We start from the raw sequence: 17744 nt of genomic DNA, 5'->3' as shown, positions 1-17744 counted from the left end.
GTACACCTTCTCCTCCTATTGGCTCTCCTTTGGCGTGCTTTTTCAAATCTCAAGGTCTTTGTCTCCTCCGGCGGGCTTTCGCTGGCCTGCCTTCCTTATCTCCCTTGGCGGGCTTTTCCAAGCAGCGATTGCCTCAGGGGAAGCCATCACATTGTCTCAAAGGAGAATCACACGTGCCCACTCACCACAACTGCGATACAGGTCCCAGATTTACACAGAGTACAACAATTGCACTTATCACACCACATTCTATTTTTGACATGAATCATGACTGCGTTTATCACAATTTTAATTAGGCTGGGTTAGGAAATAAATGTGTTTTACTTACTGATATTGCTTTTCCCCCCATTTATTTTGAAATGCTATTGTCTTTATTTTCAGCAGGCAAAATGTGAAGTATTGTTGCAAATCCTGACTTTCTTCTGTGGTTTAGATTATAAGCAGCTGCTCAGAGCCAAGGCTTGTGGGGTTCCTTGGAGCTGCTGAGTTACAGGTGGCCTGCTTTTCTGCAAACACCACGTAAAGAGCTGTGTAAAGAGTGGCAGCTGCATTCAGTGGGCAAACCTGGAGGTAAAGTGGCATGCCCAGGGTTACCTGGGGCATCGCTGCTGGAGCCAGTGCTGGGACCAAGTAAGTGGTTTGACACCTGCTTCTGCTCTAATCACAAGCCTTATTTCCTTTCTTTGTCCTTAGTTTTTAAGCACATGGCAATTTTTGCTTAATTTTAAAGTTCTTGTAAAACTTGGTGATGGCACATTGATGTAAGCATGTGCTGGATCAGCATCTGTTCTGTTGTGTATGTAGGTGCTTATGCAGCTGTACGTGTTTTCCATCTATAGGCTTCTGCAGCCCAAGGGAGAGATCCTCCCTCCCTGAGTGCAGATATCATGGCTGAGGACAGTATGGGGACAGCCACACTGGGCTGGGGACAGGAAATCATAGAACGGTTTGAGTTGGAAGGGACATTAAAGACCATCTAGTTCCAACTAGCTGCTATGGGCGAGGACATCTCCCACTAGACCAGGTTGCTCAGAGCCCCATCCAACCTGGCCTTGAACACTTCCAGGGATGGGGCACCCACAGCTTCTCTGGACAACCCGTTCCAGTGCCTCATCACCATCACAGTAAAGGATTTTTCCTTCTATCTAGTCTGAATCTACCCTCTTTTAATTTAAAACCATTCTCCCTTGCCTTCTCACTCAGGCCCTACTAAAAAGTCTGTCCCCATCTTTCTCATAGGCCCCCTTTAAGTATTGAAAGGCTGCTCTAAGGTCTCCCCAGAGCCTTCTCTTCTCCGGGCTGAACACACCCAACTCTCTCAGCCTTGATAGTAGAGGTGCTCCAGCCCTTGGACAATTTCTGTGTCCCTGCTCTGGACCTGCACCAAGAGGTCCATGTTCTTTTTATGTTGGGGTCCCCTGAGCTGAATGCAGTGCTCCAGGTGGGGTTCTCACCAGAGCGGATCAGAGGGGCAGAATCCCCTCTCTCAGCCTGCTGGCCACACTGCTTGGGATGCAGCCCAGAAGACAGGTTTTTAGTCTGCAAGCACACATTCTTGGGCCATGCTGAGCTTGTCACCCACCAGCACCTCCAAGTCCTTCTCCACAGGGCTGCCCTCAATCCATTCTCTGCTCAGCCTGTACTGATGCTGGGGTTTGCCCTGACCCAGCTGCAGGACCTTGCACTTGGCCTCACTGAACTTCATGAAGTTTGCACGGCCCCATCTCTCCAACCTGTCAAGGTCCCTCTGGATGGAATCTCTTCCCTCCAGCGCGTTGACCACACCACACAGCTTGGTGTTGTCGGCAGACCTCCTGAGGGTGCACTCGACCCCACTGTCCACATCATGACAAAGATGTGGCACAGCACCAGAGCCAGTACTGACCCCTAAGGAATGTCGCTCATCACCGATCTCCACTTGGTCATCGAACCATTGAGCGCAACTCTCGTAGTGTGACCATCCAGCCAATTCCTTATCTATCGAGTGCTCCACCCGTCACATCCATGTCTCTCCAGTTTAGAGTGAATGATGTTTGGTGGGAGAGCATTAAAAGCTTTGCATGGTGACAAAATGGGGACAGCTGGATTAGGCAGGGCATGGGACAGAGGTTGAAGAGAGCCAGGCCAGCTCAGGCTGGGGACGGGGGGCGGCGGGAGCCGGCGCCAGCCGTGAGCGGAGGCGCTGGGCGTTGGGCCGGAGCCGGGGCCGGCCGCGCAGGCCGTGGCTGCCCCCGTTGCTAAGCGACGGCCGCCGCGGCTGCGGGCGCCACGTGACGCTGCGCGCTCACGTGACCGGCCAACGGCCGGCGCTGGGTGATGACGTGGCGGGGCGGGGGTGTGCGGGAGCGCTGCGGGGATGGAAGAGAGGGAGCAGCTGTGGCGGCAGATCTGCCAGCTGCAGGGTACGGCCGGGCCGGGGGAATGGTGGGGCGGCTGCTGTGAGGGGACACCGAGTCTTGGGGGAGAAGAGGGCGGGTTGTGAGGGGAACAGGGGAGGGGGAAGAGGGGGAGGGGCGGGCTGTGAAGGGAGCCGGAGGGGGAGGGGCGGGTTGTGAGGGGACCCGGGGGAGGGGGGAGGAGGGAGGAGGGGCGGGTTGTGAGGGGACCCGGGGATGGGGGGGAGGGGCGGATTGTGTGTGGGAAGAGCGGCGTGTTGTGAGGGCTCCCGGTGGGGGGAGGGGCGGGTTGTGAGGGGACCCGGGGGGGAGGAGTGGCGGGTTCTGAGGGGACCCTGTAGCCTTCTGGGGGGGAGGGGCAGGCTGTGAAGGGGACTTTGGAGTCTGGGGGGAAGGGACAGGTTTTGACGGCGGGCCTGGGAGTTTTGTGGGGGAGGGGAACGGAGAGGAACCCGGAGTGCCGGGGAGGGGAGGGCTGAGGCTTGGTAAGGGCCCAAGAGGTGGGAGAGGGGAGAGACCCCCGAGTGCTGGATGGGCCAAGGCAAGGAGGGAGGAGAGCACCGGAGGGGTTCAGAGGTCCCCACGGTAGGGAGTTCCCCCATGTTGCTCGTTCTTATAGGGCCTGTGACCCTCCTGGCTGGGGGCTGGAGGTGTCCCCTCCCCCATGTCCCCCGGGGCTGGTGGCACAGAGGTGGGATGTGCCCCTCGCCCTCTGTCCCTTGACTCCTCGGCAGGGTGGATGAGTGCAGGGGGGATATATTTGCGTGCCCTTTCCTACCTCTGGTGAGCATCAGTGCTTATTCTTAGCACTCACTCACTATTTATAGACCCCAAAGTAATTTTCCTTCATTAGTAAGGCTGGAAACTGCTTGGGCCTTGTGGGGGATCTGCCTCTGTCCAGGAGCTCCTACGTGGCAGGGGTGTAATGAGAGGGAGGAGAGCATGGTCCTTGCCTTTTCCAGGAGGGATCTGCTGACGCTGCTCTTTTGGTGGCTCTGTGACCTCTTGTGTAGAAAAAACTTTTCTATACTGACGTATCCCTAAAATATAAGTATTAAAAATCCTTTGATAATCCCTTTTGCTGAAAGGTTTTTCCTAAACACTGAGGCTTAACAAGTGCAGACCCTCCCTAATTGACATGTATGTATTATACAAACAACTTTGTTAGTAGAGCAAAGCACCGGGGAGGTGGAGTGGCTTGGCAGAAGGATGTGCAGTGACTCAACAGCAAAACTGGGGCTGCCTCGGAGCCTCCTCATTGCTGCTTTGAAGTAGAGCAATGAAGCTGGTGAAGGGTCTAGAACACAAGTCTTATGAGGGGTGGCTGAGGGAACTGGTGGCGTTTAGCTTGCAGAAAAGGCTGCTCAGGGGAGACTATCACTCTCTACAACTGCCTGAAAGGAGGTTGTAGTAAGGTGGGGGTCAGTCTCTTCTCCCAAGTAACAAGTGATAGGATGAGAGGAAACAGCTGCAAGTTGCTTGTGGGGGGGTTTAGATTGGATATGAGGAAAAATCTCTTCCCTGAAAGGGTTGACAAGCATTGGAAGAGGTTGCCCAGGAAAGAGGTTGAGTGACCATCTCTGAAGGTATTTAAAAGATGTGTAGATGTGGTGCTTAGGCACATGGTTCAGTGGTGGGCTTGGCAGCATTAGGATTAATGGTCAGACTGGATATTAAAGGTCTTTTCCAACCTAAATGATTCTGTGAGTCTATGCTTTGTGTTTGGGGCTGGCAGTGGCTGTGCTGGACTACTTGCAGGCACTCAGAGACTGTTCTGAAAAGATATCTGGAAATAAAATTAACATTTTTTTTAAAAATTAGTCTCCAAAACCAATAATTCACATGTCTGTTTTGGCACATAAAAAAGATTGTTTAAGGGGCAAAATGTGGCTGACAGCACTAGTGCAGTGTGTTAAGGGTGTGTTGGTGAATGTGATTCAGACCTGCATTGAGCTCTCCTGCAAAATCACTTTTGTTGCTGACTTTTGTGAGGATTGAGGGAGATACTTGTTTTAAGTTTTTCCTTCCAGCACTGCTTATGTGAAATGTGGCCTGCGCAAGACTGTGTGGAGTGATTGTCCTCATTGCAGCACAAGGAAAACCAACGTTGTGATGCTGCCAAACTCCTGTAGGAATGGTGGTTAACAGTCCCTGTCTTCTTTTCCTTAGGTCTCATAAATGACCATAAAAACACACATGGGGATGCACCACGGCCGCTGCCACCTGCACTGCCGAGGTGGAACAACCCCCACCAGCCTGCCTTCAACAGGAGGGGGGCATTTTCAGCCAGGTACCCCCAGCAGGCTTCCAGGGATTTCCAGCTGCGCCAAGGTCACTCCTGGAGGAAAAAATACTCTCTTGTCAACCGGCCGCTGGGATCAGCATGTGAGGTTGGAAGTGGTGGAGGTGCCAGCACATCTTGGGCTTTTGGAAGCCATGGGGACAGCCAGGCATCTGAACCACCAGAATCGTCTCCGGAGAGACATGTGGACTTAACCACAGATGGTAATATAGTTGTGGGGATCCAGCTGCCACAGAGGGCTGGCCCATTTGTAGATATGAAAGGCTTTGCTGATGTGGGTTCTTACTGTGAATTTTCTGGGCTGAAAACGGTGGTCAGTGCTCCAAGCGACAGTAAAAATGTGCAGAAATCTTCATACACAAGCCGAAGTGAAGAGAGAAGACCCTCTCTCTCAGTTTCATTTAGTTCATCTCACCGGTTTGTGAGTTCAGCGTACGTGAGCATGTCAGATAAGCCTAGAATGGTGCGTCTGTCTGGTGACGTGGCCAGGAGCTCCCTTGCCTCCTGCGGAAGCACCAGTGAAAGCGCTGTGACACTGAAATCAGAGCCACAGCAGCCTTTGGTGTTGCCAGATCGCGAGCCAGCTCGGCACTTGGTGCAAAGGAAGTCAGAACCACCAGCTCCAGGGCAGTCTAGTTGTGAGCAAGTCAGAGATGCTTTCGGAGAGCCGAAGCTCCTTGGAAATGGCAAGACATGCTCTAGATCTGCTCAGGCTGCAACTTTGGTGGTTGGGATGAGCAGTTTTTCTGTAGTCCCCAAAGCTGCTGGTCTCCAAAGAGTTGCCTCAGTATCCATCTCCAGCAAAGCTCCAAAGTTCAGGAAAACTAATTACACGTGGGTTGCAAACCCTGGCAAATGCTCTTGTACTGTGAAGAGGTGGGTCAGCCCTAGAGCTTCTGAAAGTGCTAAGAAGGTTGCTGGTGGAGCGGACAGAGGTGCTAAACTATCACCAAAAGCAGAATTGGGAGTAAAGCTGAAGAAATCGGGACTGCAGTCTAAACTAGGTGTTTCTCCCAGCAAGTATAAGTGGAAAGCCACCAGCCTGCAGACCTCACCCTCCACCTCCAAGTCAGCATTCAGGTGGCGATCTGAGGATCAGATAAAGCCTCCAGCTCCAAACCTCCCTCGAGCTGGTGCTGCCCCACCACCTCAGAGTGCTGCCGCTGTTGGTCTTGGTGGCGCAAAGTCCTCTGGTGATGCTGTGCTCTCCAGTTATAAAGTGAAGAGTCGGACAAAAATCATCAAGAGAAAAGGAAACTCGGGGTAAGTTGTTGGTCATCTTCAGAGTGGTGTCGTCACACTTGTTGGGTTTTGTGTTGATTGGCAAAGTTGTGGCTATAAGTGAAATTCCAGTGAGCACTGTAAACTGGAAGGGTATATGTATGTGCCTTTTGCTTTTGAAGTGTGGTGACTTTGTTCTGTCTGGAGGCATCCTGCTTTCCAGGGTTGGAAGGCTTCAGGTTTTAATTGCTTTTGCAGGCTCTGTAACTATGACTTCAACCTTTGAAACAGAGCTGGGTTTTCTTCTTAGCTCCCACCCCTGTTCTCCAAAGACTTCTGCAGCACTCACGAGACTCCTCCCTGACCTGAATAACAGACTAATATTCCAAGGGAAGGAAAGAGCTGTCTCGATTTATTTTCAAACTTGCATAACCTTGTTGCATTGGGGGCTGGGGAAAGGAGAAGTGGTTTGAATTGCTGTATCATGTACTATCTGTTCCTGTAAAGCATTGTGCAGACCCTGGGATGGAGCAGGGATGGGAGGTGAGTTGTGCACGCTCTACTGTAGAAGAAGTGCTATCTGTGCTGCTCTGCTGGTACTTCCATCCCTTGGGTGCCATCCTTTTGTGCTATCCACCAGTAACCCAAAGTGTCCTCCCTGAAGGCTCTTGTTCTTCCTTCTTCTTGTCAAATCAGTGACAGATCTGTGGCTGTCATAGCTACCTTGGGAGCGTGTGGTGTGCCAGATCAGCAGATACTCCTGGGGTATTGTGGAGCAAGTTCTTCCCCCTGGCCATGTCTGATAGGGACAGAGTACAATGGGACGTTTATAAATGAAGCTTGGCGGAAGGAAAAGGTGTGTGGGCTGAGTTATCTGTAAAAAGGTTTTGCACCAGGCTGGGAGTCTAGAGGAAACAGATAAGAGATTGGGACCAAACTTTCTCTGAAAGCAGGTGTGTCGTGGAAGTGCTGCAAGGGCTTAGTCACATTGTGCTCCCGGTGGGAAAGCTGTGTTTCTCAGCAGGGCCGTATGCAAGCCCAGCCTGTGCTGCAGGGAAGGGATAAACAGGAGGAGGTGAGGGTTGGTGGCACAGCTGTGTGACCTCTATATCACTGAACTTAGAGATACCCTCAGTGTAGCGGACACGTGGTTGGCTCCTTTCTCACTACAACAATGCCAAGCTTGAGCTCTTGAAAATTGAGGGCTGTGGCCTAAATATTTTGAGTGATGCAGTGAGCTGGTAAACGGCAAAGACTGAGAATCTGGTGCCTTGATTCCTGCTTCTATTTTCAAGATCCTCTGCTCAGTGCTTCATCACAGGTTTCCATCCCTTCCTTGCCCTCCTGGTTTGCTGGGTTATCTGGCTGTGGGTGGATCATTCTGGAGCAAGGTGCCTGGAGAAGCTGGGGTTGTTTGGGATTTTTTGGCAGTTGGGGAGATGAGCCCCCCCCCCCCATCTTGCTAAAGACCAGCACGATTAGAGAAGTGATTGTCCCCCTGTACTTGGCACTGGTGAATCCTGTGTTCAGTTTTGGGCCCCTCACTAAAAGAAAGACATTGAGGTGCTGCAGCGTGTCCAGAGAAGGGCAACAAAACTGGTGAAAAGGTCGAGCACAAGTCTTACGAGGAGCAGCTGGGGGAACTGGGGTTGTTCAGTCTGCAGAAAGGAGGCTGAGGGGAGACCTTATCACTCTCTACAACTGCCTAAAAGGAGGTTGTGGTAAGGTGGGGGTCAGTCTCTTCTCCCGAATAACAAGAGGAAACAGCCTCAAGTTGCACGGGGGGAGGTTTAGATTGGCTTTTTCTTCAGAAGGGTTATCGAGCACTGGAAGAGGCTGCCTAGGGAGGTGGTGGAATCACCATCCCTGAGCATATTTAAAAAATGCATAGTTGTGGTGCTTGGGGACATGGTTCAGTGGTGGGCTTGGCAGTCCTGAGTTAGCGGTTGGACTCGATGATCTTAAATATCTTTTCCAACTTAAAATGATTCTATGAGTCTATCCTCTCACCCACATCCGCTGAGCAGAAAGCAAAAGGGAATGAGTCAAGTTAGGCTGTCAAATACCTCATTTTCCATCTGTGCTTTGCCAGAAATTCATTACACTTGTCTATTTACTTGCAATTTTCTGTTCAGTGCTTCTTAGCACCCTTGGGTAGGGGACCAGTGTGGAGCTTGGTGATCCAGCTTCTCCTCTCAGTGCTAGGAAAGGGGACTGAGTACATTTTGGTCACCTCTCTCCTTTCTTCTAACTGTGTGGTGTTCCCTTTCACAGTTCCCTGACAGATAAGAAGAACAGCTCCTCACCCACCGTGCCTCTGAAAAGCCACTTCCATCTCAGGAAGAAAAACTCTTTGCGGGGGAAACCTTCTGTGCCACTGAAACGCTCCTCTCCCAAGGGCCTGGTACAGATCTCCACGCACAGGCTCTGCAGGCTGCCGGTCCCTGGGATGCAGGTCTCTACCAAGGAAGGTAGGAACAGCTGTCCCAAGGGATGACAGTGCTCGCTGACTGCAAAGTGGTTCCAGGGGACACTCTTGGGTTTGGAAATGAGTTACCGAGTCCTCCAGGAGATGTATCTGCTATTGTCAGTCCTGGACCAAACACTGAGGAGAAGTTTGGGTGGAGTAAAAAAATTCTGCCTTACCTCAGAGCTGTCTTGTGCTTTGACATCTCCTGACAAGGCCATTTTAAAGTTGCTTCTTGCTTTTAGTGTGGTTTTGCTGGACTTGCAGGCATCGTACAGGAAGGTGCTCAAGGAAGGAAGAGGGTAGCAGAGGCAGTAATACTTCTGTGAGACTAATCTTTCTTTTTGCACTGGGTAAAAGCTTGTGCATGCTGTGAGACACCCCTCTAGCAACTATAGACCTACCTAATGCACCTGTTTCCCAGTTCCATGTCTGTGGGCATCTAGGTTTTGTATGAAATTTGCTTAAAATAGCAATAATCAGAGGAATACCATGTCCATTTTGTTTACATCCATGTGTGCTGGCTTGGGCTGGCAATGGTCAGAGTAGAAATCAGCTACACCTACGCGTGTGCGAAATGTTTTCGTGATGTTTCTGGCTCAAAGTCTGATTCTGCTATTCAGTGGCCATTTATGTGGACAAGTGGCTCTGCTCCCCTGAGATTCAGTTTCCTCAAATGTATTTGAAGCATGTTTTGTTCCTGTGCTGTGCTTGTTGATGTACAGCAAGGTGGCCAGTGACATTGTGGGTAGGCATTGCTTGAGTTGGGAGGGCTGTTAAGGCCGTGATGTAGCTGTGAGCTACCTCCAAAAGTAAAAGCTGTTGAGCCTCTGTTTTCAGGAAGACAGAGCAGGAAACCACAGAATTTCAACTAGTGAGTTTACATGTGTGATTATAATTAATTCTTATTCAGACAAATCACTGCATTGAGATGTTACTGTGTTTTGATGGATGAAAAGACAAGAATGGGGGGCTTGCTGTTCAGGAAAGGGAAAAGCTTTTTGTGGGAGGAGAATAAAGGGATTTTTCCCTTCATGTGTGTGTTTGAAGATGGATTTGGAGGGATGGGAGGGATGCTGGGAGCAGAATTTTCATTCTGGTGCTTTAGGAGGCAAGCAGTGACTCACGGGAGAGGCTTAATGGCAACTATCAGTATTTGAACAGTCCGTTGATATTTTTGCCATAATTTACTCAAATTACTGCTAAAATTTTCCTCTGACAAGTTCTCTTACAAAACTATTCTGTATTTCCTCATACATTTGCCACCTTCCAAGAAGATCTTGGGTTCAGGAATAATTAATGCAAAACTAATGGGAATTTATTAAACTAGAGGAGTTTGGTGGAAAGTTAAATAAACATAGGCTTCCTAACTAGAATAAAAATGCTACCATCTGATCTCAGTGCAGGTTGTGAAGAATATGATTTCTCTCAAAGGTCTCCCTTGACAGACACCTAAGTAAAAGGCAGTTTGAAACACACTGTAAAGGGCAATAAGGAGAATAATATGTGCATTTGTGCAGTTGCATTGATGATCCAGCATTCAAGCAGTTGCCTGGCTTTGGGGCTGAATCTTGCTCCATTTAAGGATGTCAGCCAATCCTTTTGGTGGCTGGAAAGGCACAAAGACTGCACCTCCAGATGCTGTGTTAGAAGTTTTCATGCAGTATGTGAAGGCAGCATGTACTGTTGGAGGTCTTGGTCATACTTGCACTGTGGTTGTGCTTCTGTGATCTTTGAAATTAGAGGTGGTGGATATAGCATGTGGCCAGACCCAACTGTGATGGTGATGTGGGGGCAACAAGGCTTTTCTTCCTTGGGTGATGTGTAGAAGGAGGGAAGCAGCCCTTCAGTCTCCCCAGAACTGTCCACTGGCTATTCTGGGGTGAATTTAGGGCTCATATCTCACAAACTACTTGATGGGGACCTTTCTCCAGTGCGGCATATCCAGTACAAGTAATTGAATAAATCTTCATGCTGTAAAGCTCTTTTTTAAAGAACGTACTGTGCTTGCTGAGAGCCTGATGCTAACACCTCTACAGTAGGCTTTGGAGAGACAGAGAAATTTGGGGTTGCAAAGCATTTTACCTATGAGGAAACTGAGACCCTGCTGGTTACAGGGATATAAGCTGTTCGGGTGATCCAGGAACAGACCTGAGGTTAAACCAGATCCTTGTTCTCTGTGTGGCTTCATGTTTACACCTGGATTTGTGCAGAGCAGTGGCCTCACTGTAGTTTGGTCAGCTGTGTGTGCCATTGAGGAGATCACAGTGCTCAAGCTGCTGCCTTGGGAAGGCTCCTAGCACCCATCTCGCTTGACTTGGCAAACATCTCTTCTTTTTAGAAGCTCTCAGTAAAAACATAAGCCCAGTGAAATGAAGCTTTCACATAGGTTAAGAGTATACAAAATGGATCAAAATCTTCTGCCCCCCTGGAAGCCTGAGTGGCAGCTGCCAAAAGCCTGTGTCTTTTGGGAATGTATTCTGAGTTCTAGCTCCTTGGTTGAAGGTAATGTTCCCATACTGAAAAAAAAAATATAATTTTAAACTGCACAGGGGTGAAAATATGTAGATAGAGTGGAAATACAGTTGTGCTCCTGGCTTTGTTCAAAGTAAAGTTGGCAAATAAAGAAGTCTAGGAAAGTAGGGGGGAAAAAATGGAATATGTGTCTGGAAGTGACTTTGGGAGAGTGTATAGTTCATTGACCTGTTCAAAAGCGGATCAAACTATCAAACCATTCCTGACAGATGTAGCCAAACCTAGCACAGCCAAAACCCTGACTTCGGAGAGTTGAGTTGTCTGCATTGAAGTGACTATGTTGTTTTCTGGCTTGCATCTGTGCACTTCTCAGTCTTAGCTCAGAGATGTGGAACCTGGTATCTGCTTTAATAAAACTTGGTGACCATGCCTTGTGGCTCTTTCTTTGCAAACTGCAGTACCTGCTATAAAAAAAGTGTCTTGATTTGGTTCTTAAAATGACTAGAAGTAAATATCCTGCCTGCCTTTTCTGGTGCGTATATCTGGGTGTGCACATGTGAGACTACTCTTCCTCACTTCATGAATGCCACAAATACTTTTTGCTGTGCCTCGCTGTGCTAATGGGAGCACGGACACTGATTCTTTAGATGGTGAATTAAAAATGCTTCCTCACCGTAATTATGAAATGGCTTCTAAATTTCTTTCTTGCTTTCTGTGGTGGAGAGGAATTATACTCTGGTGGATGAGGCATTATTTGGACTGGAAAAAGGACTATCAAGTGGCACTGGGATCCATTCACTGGAAGCTCTAAAAGAACTCCTTAGGCTGCTTTTCTCCTCCCCAGGGAGGAGGGTATAAGGTTATTTCTGCTGTGTTTGCTGCTGCTTTGTCCAGCCTTTCTGCAGAGCTGAATTAAATACATCTTTCTGCTAGGAGGACTTTGTGCAGTTGAGATCTCTTGCTGGGTATATTTCCTGTTGACATGGTGACTATGAGAACTTGGCTGCACATCCCCTTCCTGGAGAGGCTCTGTAAGATACGACACAGCAATGTAAGTTTGAGAGTTCTTGTCATCTTTTCTCTACTGTGCTTACAGGCTTTCCCCTTGCTGCTGGGACATAGAGTGCTAAATGCTGATATCATGTGGGTAGATGGTTGCTGGTAATCTAACTTCTGTTGTACTGTTATCTCAGGGGATCCCAAAGGACTTTATTTGCTCTTTCCTGTGCCATTGGCTGCTCTGTGAGGCAGCTGCTGAGCGATGCACATTTGCTTTGCTTCTCCAGTTAGAAATTCAGCAAGAGTCTTGACTGCTTTAAAATTGCCAAATGAATTTTGGCAGGGTTGGTGCTGCTTGCTGGGCATCCAGTTATGGCGAAGGACTAGCAAGGTGCCTGCCCCACACATACTTTCCTCTTAGCAGCAGCCATGCCTGTAGCATGGAGGCCAAGCAACTTATGTCCAGCAGACCTCGACCCTTCATGTTTACCTTCATAATTAGCCTGTGGATTTGCTTCCTTTGATTGGAATTGAGTTTATAGGTTTGAATCCTTTATACCTTAAGGCTTTTCTTTTGAGAGAGGGTTAAATCCTAGGCAGTGTATTTTAGCTTAATGTGTTGAACTCTTCTTATGCTCTGGATTTTTACAGCTGTTGAATTATTGCTGGACTGTTCCTACGTGCATTAGGATTCTTTTTTTTTTTTTTTTCCACAGGGAGACATGTAGGGTCTAGTATGAAAAAAGGTTGTTAGATGCTGGATGGGGCAAGGATATTTTCAAGGCAGCATTTCGAAGTCTGATAAGAGAGTGTAGCCACAGATAGGGCTTGGAGCAGCTCGGACATCACTCACGTTTTGTGCCTCTAAACATATAATTACATATATAGTGGGTGTCTTCTGGTTTCACAGCACTCCTGTAGTGAGCTGGGAATAAGTCAAGGCTTGTGGGTTCAATTCCTGCCTCTCAGGTTATCAGAGAGATTTTGAGAGGGTTGTTTTTATTTCTCTTTGCTTGTGCAAAGTGGGGATATTAATCAGGTGGTAGATTTTAAGTCTTGCCATTTGTTACTGAGAACCTCTGGGAGCAGAGTAGGGCACAAATGGAGCAGTGAGACTGATGTTCAGTCTCTGGCTTGATGTTGAAGCAACACCCATCGCCTCTCTTGCTGGGAGCAGACTGGTGACAGTCCTGGGCCAGCTGAGTGGCTTACCTCTGATTAGTTTGTCATCTTGAGTCTGAACATGCACAGTTTAGCTAACAAACAGATCAAAAAGCCAGATGGTTCATGCTGGGCTCATGATCCTGCTGGATGGATGTGGTTGTGCTGGAGCCTGGATCCAGTTGGTGCTCATGCCAGTGTGGTGAGCGAGCATCTGGCATGTCTGCATTCCCAGGGAGCTGTGGGATCCCACGTCGGATAAAACCTGTGTGTGTCAGGGCTGGGGACAGAAGGACAGCTGGGGACCGTGCCTTAAAGGTGCACTGCAGCATGAGTGCAAAAAACTGGGTCAGCCCCTTCCTTCCCTGCTGATGCAGGTGGCATTGTGACACAGCTTTGTTGTTTCCTTGTCTGTCCTGTTAAACAGGCTCTTGGGATACATGGCATGAATTCTGCAGTACGTACTGAAGTCATTGGTCCTGCCTTTCCCAAGCATGTAACGCAAAGACCTGTCAGTATCCTGACTCTACAATTCCCTTTTTGGATCCAAATGGACCCGTTTGATCTTGCGCAGCAGTGCGGCTGTGCCAGCCACTGCTGAGACTCGGTTTCAGATTGGTGTTTGTGATGGTCTGTATTCAGAGGCACTTGGCTTCTGTGGGAATCGCTGTGTTTTCGTTTAAGGATCAGTGGTCATACTAGCAACAAAACGGAAAGTGGCAGACTAGTAGCAGTTCTCTTGGGATTATTTGGGCTGCTCTCATGATGAGTGTGATATCTGTAGCTGTTATCATTTAACTCCAAAATACTCATTTGGTTAAATGGAACATTTAATAACTGGTCAGAAATTGGGATGTGTCCCAAATGGAAGTTCCTCAGATGGGGTGGTAGAGTGGTGAAGCATTTCTAATGCAGTTAGCGGTCTGTTCATCCAGGTATTTTAATGCAGATCTTGCGCTGGGACAGAATGCCTGTGTAGGATGAGCTCAAGCGCTTGACCAAAGCAAAGAGGAATAGAAAATGTTCTGTTGCTCAGTTTAGCCAAATTGATGTTGATAAAACAGCCTTTAGATGTTGTACTTCTTGACCACTTAGTACTTAATATTAATGTGCCATTAATATTAAAGACTGCCTTTTTCTTTTTATTCCTTTTTCCCATTTAACTTCTTAGGCTCTTTTTAGAGGGAAGGAGAACTGGGAGATAACTATTTTGCCAGGAGCTGTGACTTCACTCAGGTAACATGTCCCTGCTTTGGGCATGGTTGTGAATCTGATGAAACTCATCCCCTTGTTTGAGCTGGCTTCACAACTTCTGCAATGGGGTCTGCTTCATCTGGCACCTGCATATTTCAGACTCCTGTCAGAATGTCAGGTTTCATATATACATTTATCTATAGAAGACAGCAGATCAGGCTGTCTCACTTGCCTCTGGTGTAGGCAAGACAGTTTGGATCTGAAGATAAGAGGGATAAAAGGCAGCAGTTACTTCCCTCCTTATCCAGGGAAAAGCTGGAGGAGCAACAAAGATCATCAGGCTGCTGAATGTGGTCCTCAGACCGCTGGTGCCTCTGTGTTGCACAGAAATAATACAGCCTGTTTAAATGCAAGCTGAAGTTAACTTTGATTCCTATTTCTTTTCTTCAAATTATATATTTTTATATATTACGTATTTTATTGTTTTTATTTTAAATTACTTGCTATAATTGGAAGTGCTCTTACAGCCTGAATTTTTAATTCCTGTATTAACTGTGTGGGAGTCACAATGGCGAGATTGCTGGACTGCCCTTGTACTTGAAAGCCCTAAGCTGCAATCCTCTTTCTGGATGCAAGAAGCAGGGGGAGGCGAACTGGTAATTAAGATGTGGGTGGATTTTCATGGACGGCAATTCCCCCAACCATCTTATTTTTGGCATCAGAACCAAAGGATTTGATTTGGAGAATAAATACTGGGCTTTTTGTCATTCGCCTAGTAACTTTCCTGCCAATAACGTATGTTGTAATTATGTTGTCTAAATGGCAAATGTCTATCCTGAATTGACTTTTTGTTGCTTATTTGTTACAGCAAAAGGGCAATACAATCAAACTGTGGTGCGTACGCTGGGACAACACAGTTTCCTGCAGTGTTTTTTGGCCACGTGCTGTCCAGTTTAGCTTGGGCAACCTTTATCCACTTTCTCCAAACTGGAGATAGTTTTTTTCCTGAAGGTGCAGGGGTGTGATCTTTTTATCACTGGTTTTAAGGGAAAATACCAACTTCAGAGTGAGGTTTGACTGATCCAGATGCAGCAACAGCGGGATAAGCCTGCTCCTCCAGTGCTACGAGTCCTGTGCCAGCAGTGCGGATGTGGGAATGCCCCATTTTCCAGCAGCCATTTACTCCCAGTTCTAGCTGGTCACTTATTTGACATCTTGCAGGATGAAGCCCTTTCTCAACTCTTGTTTTTGATGAAAGACAGGTGAGCACTTGCAGTTGTGAACCTTTCCTCACCCTTGCAAATAATCAATGCTGTTGCCCTCCTTGGCTGCTGCAGCTCTTGTGCAATGCTGCTGTGCTGGTAAGTGTTCACCCTGCTTGGGCATTCGGCATGATGGTGCTGCCATTTCTTATTCCCCTGGCTTTTTCTTTGGGAAAAAACTAGAAGTGCTTAAAATTAAGATTTTTTTTTTTTATACTTTTTAATTTTTTTAAGATTTCTTTTAATGTCAAAGATATGGCAACTCTATGGATGGGGAACTGCACCATGCCTCTTCGCTGTGTGTTTGGCACAGGAGCAGAGAATGGGATTTCAGGGAGTCTCTCGGGCCACCCTTCCTTCCCTGCAGCCCTGCAGAGGGCACTCGTGCCCCTCGCATCTCCCCAGTCCACCTTTTTCTGGTTATTGATGGCCTAATTTCGTCTTTATGTGAAAGAAAGCAGATATCAAGTAATTTGCAGCAATAACCTGCTAATGCTGGGCCAGTATCAAAACTCCCATGTTCATTTCAAGTGGCAGATAAAACACTAATATATAATTATCCTTGCAAATTGGATTGTTTTAAATAACCAAAAGGCTATGGCCAGGAGAAAACTATCCCATTTCCCTTGAGTTACTATTGCAGTGTAATTGCTGCGTTCAATCAATTTCCTTGGCATTAGAAATTCCATCACAATCAACATTAAGCTTTATTCATTGTGATGGCTAAGAGCCGGGCCATTTCTCCTCTTTTCCTTAACTGGCAAAATTAATCAGGGAAAAGATTTTAAACATTTACCCGTGCGAAAGAGGTCAGCTCTGCCACTATATTGCTCAGCAGATAAGGGGGCTAATAAAAAGAAAATTGAATTACTAATGATCGCCAGGAACAGAGTATATAAAACCTGGCAATCGCCCGGTTCAGGAAAAAGGAGAATCAATTTTCTTCGGACAAGGTGCGCTCATTTTTTATTTTGGCGCATATTATCAGCAATTTAATTTGAAAGCGCATAAACAGGAGGAAACAGTTAGAAAATAATGAGCCTGAAGGTGTAAAATGCTGCAGGATATATGCTGTACACAATTTATTTGGCACAACAGATAATCACTTTAATTGAATTCAAAACTGCATTGTTCAGCAGCAGTGCGGGCTGCCCGCCTCGCCCGAGGGGATTGCAGAATATTACAAAGATGCCAGTAAGAGGCTCCTCGATGTCTTTTCCCCTCTGTAATGTCCCCTTCCAGGCAGGACTTCTCAGCTGTGTGCCCGGGATTGCTTAGGCACAGTCACAGCTGGCTGAAAGCAGAAGATGGAGAAAGTGAGAGGCAGATTTCTCTAGGGACCCTTCTTTATTGTATTGCTATGTATATTTGTTTCTTAAATAATTTGATGTTTGCTGGGTTTGATGGTTCAGTGTAAGATCATTATGTAAGCATGAAGCGCTGAAACCAGTCGTGTTGTCTTCTGCCTCAAGTGAACTTATTTTGCTGTGTCCCAACTGAACCTCCTGAGTTAAAAGGCTAGCTACCTCCTGATTGTAGCGATCTCCTGCTTTGCTTATCAAACTTGTTTTTTAGTAGTAGCTTTTGGATTATGCCTGGGAGAGGTGGGTGGTGGGACAGAAGCTTTTGCTGCTGCAGGTCAAGCACAACTGCCACGCGAGGAGCTGCACTGCGAGGGGTGTCTTTCCAACTGTGCCACAGAGGTTCTTCATCCTCTAATTCCTTTTGTTCTTTGGGTTTGGAGAGTGGAGTGGACTTGTGCCGGGGTGGGAATAATACTGTTACTCAGCACTTTGTTCAGAGCACTTTGGAGGCATTAACTAATGAAATGGTGGTTTGGTGAGGTGGCACAAGAAGAGGCCACATTGCCATCCCTGCTGTACACGTGCCTTGGCAAAGAAAGCCAAAGAGATGGGGAGCTGTGGCTACGATCTGTCTGTGGCCATGCAAATCCATGGCCAGAGCAAGAGTGAATTGTGAGTGGATCCTTTGTTGCACCCACGATGTACGCAGCTAGGAGGCTATTTTTTGTGTTGTCTTCCTTCAAAATACTCCTTTCCTGCTTATTTTTTGCTTTTCTCATGCTCCAGGTTGAGGTAACACAGCAGTTCTTGTTACCAGCTTCTTGCTTGTCCTCTGTTGCCACCACCAGCATTGAAGCTGACTTCTGTGAACGTGCTGAATAGAAGGAAATCCTGTTTGTGTTTGCTTCTTTCCAGAGAGAGATTTGGTTTTGTAAGACCCCCTTCACCCTGCCATCTGCAGAA

General features: G+C 47.6%; 1 protein-coding gene across 1 annotated transcript in view; it reads left to right on the top strand.

The window, feature by feature from the left end:
* The first annotated feature begins 2330 nt into the window (after positions 1–2330).
* ZC3H3 (zinc finger CCCH-type containing 3) overlaps positions 2331–17744 on the top strand; it is a 186707-nt gene continuing 171293 nt past the window's right edge. Inside the window, exons 1-3 of the mRNA XM_055703962.1 lie at positions 2331–2402; positions 4566–5961; positions 8194–8390. Of these exons, the coding sequence (XP_055559937.1) occupies positions 2357–2402; positions 4566–5961; positions 8194–8390 (1639 nt within the window). The 5' untranslated portion in view covers positions 2331–2356. The remainder of the gene's footprint in view (positions 2403–4565; positions 5962–8193; positions 8391–17744) is intronic.

The sequence above is a fragment of the Falco cherrug genome, chromosome 3 (genome assembly GCF_023634085.1).
Source record: "Falco cherrug isolate bFalChe1 chromosome 3, bFalChe1.pri, whole genome shotgun sequence".
Taxonomy (NCBI): domain Eukaryota; kingdom Metazoa; phylum Chordata; class Aves; order Falconiformes; family Falconidae; genus Falco; species Falco cherrug.
The sequence above is the reverse complement of the archived record's forward strand: the minus strand, read 5'-3'. Positions and strand labels throughout refer to the sequence as shown.